At 34.8% G+C, this 10,668-nt stretch overlaps 1 protein-coding gene across 2 annotated transcripts in view; it reads right to left on the reverse strand.

Annotated features, from left to right (window-relative positions):
- The window catches only part of LOC115995017, a 71,604-nt gene that overhangs the window by 39,050 nt on the left and 21,886 nt on the right, over positions 1-10,668 (reverse strand). For both annotated transcript variants that reach the window (XM_031119416.1, XM_031119415.1), the window contains exons 23-34: positions 10,548-10,646; positions 10,310-10,447; positions 9,866-9,934; positions 6,735-7,223; positions 6,297-6,617; positions 5,776-5,907; positions 5,541-5,654; positions 4,889-5,073; positions 3,483-3,591; positions 3,257-3,400; positions 1,329-1,604; positions 486-1,160 (exon numbers count right to left, since the gene is read on the reverse strand). In XM_031119416.1, the coding sequence (XP_030975276.1) occupies positions 486-1,160; positions 1,329-1,604; positions 3,257-3,400; positions 3,483-3,591; positions 4,889-5,073; positions 5,541-5,654; positions 5,776-5,907; positions 6,297-6,617; positions 6,735-7,223; positions 9,866-9,934; positions 10,310-10,447; positions 10,548-10,646 (2,751 nt within the window). The remainder of the gene's footprint in view (positions 1-485; positions 1,161-1,328; positions 1,605-3,256; positions 3,401-3,482; positions 3,592-4,888; positions 5,074-5,540; positions 5,655-5,775; positions 5,908-6,296; positions 6,618-6,734; positions 7,224-9,865; positions 9,935-10,309; positions 10,448-10,547; positions 10,647-10,668) is intronic.

Below are 10,668 nucleotides of genomic sequence, written 5' to 3' on the forward strand. Positions count from 1 at the left end.
ATTAACATGTTATTGAACTGAATTTGGAATGCTTACATGACAAAAAATACATTAGCTATGTGATATCCACTATTTGATTCTACGCATACAAGGACAACTTTTCATTCACATATGGAACATGTTATGTTTATAATTTTCATGCCCAGTTCAAATTGATGTTTAGTAGCTCCTTATTCACTTTTTCTTTTTCTTTTTTCTTTTTTATGATTCAATAGTTACAACAAGGGAGGGGGGATTTAAATCCTGGATGTAATGGACGCTTTAGGAGGTGCCAACTAGTTGAGTTACAAGGCTCTTGGCAACTTTTTTTTTCACTGTCCTTGCAATGAAATTTTTGCCTCCTTCCTTAGCATGAGTTTCCTTACAGTAATCTGTTTTACTAGGATTTTTTTATTCTAAGGCATATTTTTACTCCACATATATAAATATGAAACAAATTTAAGTAATATCACAAATAATCAAAAATAGGTTGGAAGCATTTGTACCTCAATTTTTACATTAACAAACCGCAACCTCTTACCACGTCCAATAATTATAATCGGTCGATATCTGGATGAATGGAATTCCTTCACATCTGTTTTCTCACTTAAACAGATAATCTTTCCACAACCATCATATGTGTACTCATCAATGCCCAAAGAATCAGCAACTAATTGTCTACTTGGGGACAGGTGCACCACATCTTCGCTCTGTTTGTAAACAGGTTCCGAGAGTACAACGCTATTTTTCATACTTATTGGATCTTTTCTAGGATCCATGGTTTCATCCCTTCCTGTTATTGTTCCCAAAGCTGGAACAAAGAACTCACCCACAGCAAGAAGGAAATCAGGTACAACAAGAACTCGAGGCTGCTGAACCCGAACCACAAATGATTGGGATGATATTCGCCATCTATAGTCCATCAAGAACATTGTCGATATTGGCACATCAATGTCTAGTCCAGCTTCAGAATTTGTTCTCCTAGAACTGTCCTTGTTCAAGAAAAACGGAAAATTTCCTGGAGAAGCTTGTTTGGAAGCATCAGTAGATGATCCAAGCATCAGTCGCATCTCAGGTTTTGTATCAGGGCGAATATCTAGAATAGAAAATTTGGGAATGGTCACATAGAGGTCAGTTTCAGACAACGACGTCATCCGATATGATACCCAAAGACCTTCTAGCTGAAAAACCAAACAAACGAGGCAGGTAAGTCATACCAGCCAATGCCAGAAAAAGATATATTGGCATATAATATGAATGTCACTACATATAAAAAAACAAATATTTATTTAATTACATATATAGTCAATCTCAAAATCCATTTGCATTGAAAAGACAAAATTACTCACTGCAATCTGAGCTAAAGGTGATGACTCCTGAATGCCATTACACAACTCTAACAAAGCATGGTCGACCACAACACCCACTATAGTAACAGTACGAGATAGTAGCATTTGACTATTCATGTTGACCTTGTCAACCAGAACCTTCATGGCATCCTTTGAATCAGATTTGCTGCCTCGAAAACTTGGAGGAAGCCTAGGCTCTTCACACAAGTTCATTAAACCACAATCCAGAATAACTTTGTATTCTTTGTCAGACATTACACCATGCAATAAACCTACCTGCTTAAAATATCGCCCATCAGTGTCAACTAAAGAATCATACTACACGCACATCCAAAAAATAAATGAATAATACTACAATATAAGATACCATGAAACTAACAAACCAGAAGCATTTAAAATGCACCATAAACCTAAATTTTAAAATAGGACATCTCTGCATTCTCATTCCTCCACCTTTGCCAGGCAGCCCAAAATACCAGTGTCATTCAAGTGAAATCACTCATATTCTGACTCTAGTGTTAGGCAGTCAAAGTAGAATCATAATACTAAAAAATATTATCTTTATAATTCATTTATAATACTCGTTAATGAGTATTATATTTGAGAATTAATTATATTATAGGTCATTAAAAAATGTGAAAACTTATGATTAATGCAATTCAGCATACAAACATATTGTTTGAATGAACTCACAAATATTTAATTTTTTTTACTAACTTAACTACATAATTATTTTCTATATCTTTGATTGCATGTATAATTAAATTTCCTTTTGTGTTTTGCTGATTTTTGTTTCAATTGTTGCTAAAGCAAATAAATTTGAGCAGGAATGCCATATTCCCAATCAGCTGTTTTTTTATATATAAATCTTAGAAAAATAACCATATAAATCATTAAGATCAGTGCGTTTCAGTGACATTACTTGAAAGAACCCAAATTAAAATCCTCCCTCCCCCCTTAATGTGAGCAAAAAAAAATATAAATTCCCTTTTATACTAATAACTAGTCCAACACCTATAAAAAATTAATACTTATAAATGAATTTCATGTACCTCATTAAACACATGACAATAAATTAATATTTTATCATAAAAGAAAAACGTTTTTTTAATAATTAAATAAAAAAAATTTTAAAAATTACTATAAAAAAAAAAAAAAAATCCTATTGTTTTGATGAATAGAAAAGAATACTAAAAATATTTAAACAAATAATTAAAAGTTTTGGTAAGGTGGAGGCTAAATAGAGACTAATCTATTTCCTTCTCAAGGAATGCACCACATGGCAAAACCTAAGGCTATTGCAGCTTAGAAGAGCAAAATTATTAGCTGGGAACTTAGGATAATATATAATAGATACCTTTTATTTTGAAGATTTATCAGAGAAGTGAGTTTAAGAAACTTCATTTCTCAGGAAAAACCAGCACAGGACCTTACACACTGGTTTCTCAACAAATAAGTCAAAAGAAATCCAAGACAAATCATAAATATGATAAATAAAATTATAATTAGAAACAAACAGCATCTATTGAGCATTTCACTGAAGACAAATACTGCAAGGGCAGCTATTGATGTTATGAAACATATCGCACCAAAAGTTCATATAAACTTACCACAACAAGAACAGACTTGGGTTTAAACTCATTGGAACCAATAGAACTGGGAGAAGTAAGCAAGCAACCCAAATATATTTTAAATACCTCAAATACAAGTAAGATCTGGCTTGAAATGAGTCAAGGAATATATATCTAGAGCTATAAAGATATCTCAGACAACAAGGGAGATTAATTTTCCTCTATGACAGTATAACAATGTGCATGGTTATTGTCATTGCAGAAACTATTGAGCACAAAGAAACCACAAAAATTTTAACACACATTTTTCTACTATAGTATGAAAACAATCTCTGGAATTTCAAGCACAAAACTTACCTTCACTTCTAGAGAAAATGTTGGGACTTTTCTAAACACGTCTCTCAAACTTCGGCGCACATAAACCTCAAATCCTTGGACTTCCCTTATCATTGGCTTACCTATACAGCCATCAATTCCTACAGACATGTTGATCCCCAAAACCTGCAACATTGTGCAGGTGTGAACAATAAGTAATTAAAATTGCAACACTCTACTTTTTTATTTATCTTTTCAAAATACCTACCTCGGCATGAAGAACATCAATATGGACAGCTGAAGGATCTTTCTCTGGGCTACCATGCCAACTAAATTCATTTGTCACATGCAGCTGGCCCAGGTCAAGTTGAATGAAACTGCGCAAAATACCAAAAGATTACACTCAAGAACTAAAAACAACACACATTAAGCTTACAAAACATCCAGTCAAAGCAAGAAAATAAAAATTCTGTTTGACCACAACCTTTAAAATCAAAAAAAAAAAATGAGGAAATTATTACTATTATTATTTTTATATTTAAAAAGATAAAAAGAGGAGGACAAAAGGTTCCATAACCATATAAATCCATGAGAAAGAGTTTAGTACCAGACTTTGTAGCCCTAATTTTAAAATAAAATAATATAAAATTCACAGCACAGTAAGAAGATGATTTGACTCAATTTCAAAAACCATGCTCCTTTTGAAAACTGAATGTGGTGATGGGCATAATCTTTTAGCCACAACTATGTTTATGTATGTGGTCTTTCAGCAAAATTAGACCTACAAGGGTGCAGTTCGACGAGAAATTGTATGAACTTGGGAATTTCATTGTTGGGTCAATAGAAAAGGATTTCAAGAAATCTTGGAGGAACTTGAGAGGACAGCTATGGAAAGCCAAAATCTCACAAAGCAAAATTAGAAAGAGAAAAAGGGGGTGTTTTCTATCCAAATATTCCACATAAAAAAGTAATGGTTGCCAACTCTGTCACTCCACTCCCATGATGACCCACCCACACCCCCACCAACATTGCCACCATTATCCAAACACTACTACCATTTTTTCATTGTCAACACCACCATTACTAAGACCTCCACCATCATTGCCACCAACCATTAACATTACCAAAGGTCCAATGCTCCACAGCAAAAGCCACCATGTAGCCGCCAGTACCACCACCATTACACAACGCAACACCAAAGCTACCACCATCTCCAATGCCATACCAACCTCACTGCCATCATTCATGACAGTCGCAGCCACACCACCAACACCCATCATGTAGGAACTTCCATCTATTAATACCAACACCACATATTCCAGCCACTGCCACCGTCAACATGGCCAAAACTGTACATAGATTGCCACTATGGCCACCACTAACTCATCACTTCCTCATAGTTGCCTGCAATACCACCACCACCGAATAGTTATTGCCATTACCACCAATACCATTGCCATCACCACAACCACTACCACCTCTGCCAGCACCACACTCCATAAGAGCAAAACAACTAAATTACTTCAATTAACATAACTTTGGAATGAGTATACTCTTGTAATAAATACCCTTCCCTCTGAGATTCCCAGGTTCCAAATAAGTCATCCAAAAAACTACCTAGAACTCAATCAAATCAGCATTATAAAAGAAGATGTAATGTGCAAATCTACGAACTCTTTGCTCTTTGAATTTCTTGGAATTATGATTATTGGAGTGTCAAGTGAAAGGTCCAGCTTTAGAGAAGCAGCTCCATCTATCTCATATTTCTGAATCAACCACTCAAAGTCACCAACTTTATCAGCAAGCTTAATTGCTTCTTCAGTGTGTGGGGTGGCAAGTTCCATAAAGTACGCTGTTATCTGCAGAAAGCATGTGTTCATTAAATTTTTCATACACTTAAATCAGAAAATATCAAAGAAAAAATGAAGATTAAGGAACAAATTTGCATAAGTACTTAAAAGAACCCAAGAGAAAATTAAACAAGTTCAAGAATGGTTAACACAGCTTAACATGTAAATGATAATAAAATTGTTAGAATATTGGTTAAGTGATAAAATTCACCCTTGCCAATCAGCTTTAACTTTTGGGAGTAGTGGTAACCTATCATGGTATCAAAACAAGTGGTTCTAAGTTTGAACCTTATCTCCACTCAACCTCTCATTTATTAGTTAAAAAATATCATGTGTTGGGCCCCACTTATTAAGGTGGAGTGTTAAGTGATTAAATTCACTACTTCCTATTAGTTTTAAGCTTTTAAGACTAGTGGTAATTTATCAAAAACCATGCTAACTCAACTCAAATAATCACAAGTAGTTTTGAAACCTACCTCCTGAACAAACCTATAGAGAAACACAATGCGAACAGCAGAAAGTCGACCACTCAAGCTGTAATCATATCCTTCGTAATCATCATCTTCAGCACAATAAGATTTGAATTGGAACTAGAAAAGAAAGTGAAAAGAATAAGTGTCCAACACAATTAAAAGGAATATAAACATAAAAGAAGAAAACAAAATGAAACCTGCAATGCATTAGTTTCTCATCGAAGAGAGGATAATGTACCTTGATAAGAGATTCAACTCCTGGATTACGTATATCACAAAGCCAACCCCAAAAATTATCTGTTCCAAGAGACATATCACGGAGTCTAAGATTTCCTAATGTGCCTTCAATGTTAAGAGAACTTGGGTGGACCTTTAAAAAAAAAACCAAAAACAAATTACTCATGTCAGAAGAATAAAATATAAAAGATAACAGAGATCTAAAAAAGATCTAACCTTGAACAACATATGAAATTTTAATTCAGTAATGGAGAAAAAATGTAAGAATAGGAAGAAAAAACAGTGGGGCCACACTCATATTAACATCAAACAGTAATAAAACTCACAAAAATAATTCATGTAACAATTCTTTTTTATTGGCAAGCTACACACACTCCCGATGGGTCTTGAACCCACCCTCTGCCAAGCACTTACAAGGAAGGATGTGCCTGAGCTATTGCTCACGAGCAATTTATGTTAACAATATTGAAACAGAATAAGTTAAAGGCTGAAAGAAGTTGCTAATAACAAGATTTGCATCACCTTAATATCCAACAGGAAACTTTCTTGCACAAACATGGCAAGCTGGGAACCGTCCTCCTTGTTAAGATACACAGCAACACTGTCAACATTCATGCCTAAGAAAAATACTACACGACCTTTACCAAAACCCAGCAGCCCTTTAACATGGCCACTATCTTCAGTCTTCTCTTTGTTCATCAAAGGTTTATCTTCTGAAGTTTTTGTCATGTCTGTACTACTTGCCGCATAACTCACAGAGCTTATATCCAAGCCAAAACCTATTAAAGCAACAAGAGTGGGTCTGTTGCAAAAGAATTCTAGTTTGGACATGCGAACACTCATCTGAAAATTTTTCAATTGAAAATATTAGCATGGCAAACCAATATTGATTTTATCAACAAAAAGCAAACCAATGTTGATACATGTACACTCAAAGTCCAAGATGCTCATCTTAAGTACCTGTGTATCTACACCATCATAATCAGGTGAAACAGAACTCCTTGTAGAAAAGGTAACAGATACAAAATCTGAATTATCACTGCCTTCTGCCTCATAAAAGATCTCGCCAAAAGTGCCCTTTCCTTTTCCCAGATCTTTTTCATGAGAAAAGTCTTCAGAAGACTCAAACCCAGTAGGGTCACTGATGTCCCCCATCACTCCACAATGAGCCATATCCATTATTTGCGAATAAATACCTGTATCTGATAAAGACATAAACTCTGGCAAAGCATCCTTGAATATATCATCGTCCTCAGGAAGCATAATAGACATCTCCTTCGCAAGAGGATCAAATATGCCAGGGGAAGCAGATGATTTCTCATTCTTCTGCACAGAGCAAGCTAAATACTGTGGGCTCAAAGAGAGACGACCTTGAAGCTCATCTATAATCTTTAAGGAGTGCAGCTTCATCTTGACTCTTAAGTCACCTTCCCGACGAATTAGGTGAACCTATAAAACAAAATGGCCAAATGTTTAATGGAAAAACTACACATGAAGAATGAATGAAGATCCAGCCGCAGATATTTGATTGAACTAAGAAATTTTACTAGAGGAATAGCTAAATGATAAGCAACATAGAAAATCCAGTTGTAGACATCACATATACAGCTAATATATGTTTTCAGAGCTATCTAAACGGAGACTAGCATGCAAGAGGCAGTATCTGATGTAACATGTGAATGTAACCTCTCTTTCACACAGAAGTGGGATCCAAGAATATGGGTCCCGCAAATTTGAGTCCATACATTTATGAAAGGGGGGTTACATACACCCAATGCATAAGCTAATTTCTGTGCATGCACGTGCTGAAAGTACAGATAAAAATCTCAACACAAAAATACCAACAAAGGATTTTGCATATTCTCATACAACCCAAAACAATCGAGCAAAAACTGATTGGTTATTCCCTATGATGACAGGGCAAGTCTATGACAGGGAGCCCAATCTCAATCCCATTACAAAGAGAACTCTCTCCAAAAATATGTCATAGCCAATGCACTGAGGCAGAGACAAATTAATTTGAAAAAAATTGTGATATTCAATATTGTGCATGTCCCGAAGTAAGAATACCTGCATCTGTCATATAAGAATAGCTTGAGTTCAAAGAGGGAAGCTTGTGTTGAGGAATCAAGTCCCTCTTTTCCTATTAAACTTCCATATAGGACGGGGCTTTTCTGTTCTTTTTTCATTATTGTTACTTAGCTTCAAGGAAGCACGGATACGGACACGACAAGATACGGGACACGGTGACATGGCATTTCTAGAAAAACTAGAACACAACAAGGTTGGGATATGGAAACTAATTAAGTAATTAATATATTTTAGGTGTATTTTCTATATTTTAACCATATTTTATGTTTATTATTTCAAGTTTAAGAAATAAGTAAAGCCATAAAAATGTTTGAAATATACCTAAATTAATTTAAAAGTAATAATTGATAATAAAAAAGTATATTGATACAGTTATCATGAATTCCTTTTCTTAATAAACTTTTATTTTGTTTAAGTTCTAATAAGACAAAAACTTGTACATGGTTAATTTGTCAAATCTTTTTTTTTTTTTTTTTGATGTGTTAATTTATCAAATCTAATACTATATATAAAAGTAGAAGCCTTGCCCTACAATTAAGGCTGTTCTGCCACGTAGAAAAAAAATCCCAGCTAAAAATCCGCCACGCTTACAATTAAAAAGCGAAACATTATACTGTTTCAGCAACACTAAAATACCGTTTAATATCCTCCTAATAAAAAAAGAAAACTAACTGGTTAAAACTTAAAATACGTCCAGAAGGCTTGATAAAGAGATAGAGAAAGATCAAAGTTCGTCGGTACTAAACACAAACCAGGAAAATAAAGTTCACTCCATCGTTTCAATATTCATTCTAACTGCAACAGTGCCCATCTCTTCTCTGCAATTATTAGGAAGGTAAGTATACTCTTTTCCAATTCAACTACTGTTTCTTGATTTTTCTGGAACTTTCAGTAACGGTAACAGTAGATAGTAAATACCATACCAGTAAACATACAAAAACTCAAAACTGGGTGAAAGAACTGAAAATGGGATGAGCTCTTTGCAGCCATACCCATCCAGGAGAGAAAAACATCACCAAAGCTGGCCGAGAGAGACAACCGCCAAGAAGCAATAAGCAGTGGCCAATTAATGCGCTGATATGAGGTGGGAGAGTTCCACATACTTGATCAAGTGATGGAGAGAGAGATCTGAAAAACTAGGTGATTTTCTTTTTTTAATTCTAGTTATCTAAGTGTCGCAACTGTGTTCCTGCCGTGTTGCGACCATGTCGAAAATCAAAACATAATATATCAACAACAACAACAAGCCCTAATTCTAATATATAGCTTAGTTAGGATCAGCCACATGTATTATATATGGCCAACTGCGTGTCGGTACTCCAACACATCAAGGTTTTTGCCACATTCGTGCTTGCCAGCTTAGCTTGCAAAACAATGTCACTATTGTCTAGTATGACTTCCACCATTTTTTAAAGCAGGAAAATACATATTCAGTTAAACAAAAGAATATAACTAACTAAATATGATTGCTGCTCTCTACATAAAGATTAAAATGCAGAGCTTAGAAACAGGGGAGCACTCCAACTACAATATATTTAAAATAGACACAAAAACAATGGGAGTTTTCCTGGATCTAGTTTAGCAAATTTACTCTTCTTGAAAACTATTAAATTACTACTTGTCCCAAAAGCTTAAGCTGATAAGAAATGATGACTTTAATCATTTAATCATAATTCTAACACTCCCCAAAATGTGTGGGCCTAAAATCTCCCTTAATAAGTGGGGCCCCACACGTGGGACTTTTAATATTTTTAAAAAGGAGGAAGAGTGGAGAGAGTGATGGAACTTAGGTTCTCCCGGCTTTGATACCATATTAAATTACTAATTGTCCCAAAACTGAAACTGTTAGGAAATGATAAATTTAATATTTTTCACGGGTCACTTCAGCCAAATTATGTTACATAAGTGAGAAGAGCCACAGAGCCACATTTTACTTCAATTAAAATTCACAACTAGGAACGGAAGGTACCATAATAGAAAACAAAGTAGCTTATACAAACCTTTCCCCCACCAGCAAGAACCTCAAGAATTAGAGTCTCATCAAGTTTCTTATCAACGTCATCTCCAATCTGGATGATTATATTAGAAACCAAATTGCACAATCAGTAAGCCTTAAAAAACAAAAAGAACTAGGAAAAATAAGTAACAACAACAAAGCCTTAGTCCCAAATTTTTTGGACTCGGTTATAGATCCTCAATAAATTAGTCAGGGTTGGCAAGTAGGGGGTGCCCCAACAAGTATTTGTAGTGGAGTAATTAATAATAGAATGACTAAATTTTATGTTGGTTGTCAAGCCACTGCAATCCTCCATTTATTGGGCTAGGGAGTAGCTGTGAACAAAATATATGACACTAAGCACAAGCAAAGGCGGATGTCCCAAAGTTACTAATGACAAGACAACTTTTAAATCTGTAACATTATAAATAAATGCACCCCATCTGACCTTTCCATATATAAATAACTTTGATTCCAACAATGCCCCATTAATGACAAGGTCAGCTGTTTTCAAATTTGTGGTTTGAGGTTCACCAAACTCAGCTACACGATCATTTTCTCCAAGTACATCTACTGATGGAGGTGCCTATATGCAGCATATATACAAATTAACTTTTCCAGTAATAAGAGACAAGAAGATGAATAATTCAAAGATTAATTTTAAAAAAAAAAGATTTAGACCATACAGATGCTTGATATGTGGCCAGTATTAGTCCTTTCAACCAAGTGGTCTTTTCCTCCTCATCACGAAACTCTACAATCAATGTACTAGAAGATTCTAAAGCCTGGAAAATATATATTTAAAAT

The sequence above is a fragment of the Quercus lobata genome, chromosome 6 (genome assembly GCF_001633185.2).
Source record: "Quercus lobata isolate SW786 chromosome 6, ValleyOak3.0 Primary Assembly, whole genome shotgun sequence".
NCBI lineage: Eukaryota > Viridiplantae > Streptophyta > Magnoliopsida > Fagales > Fagaceae > Quercus > Quercus lobata.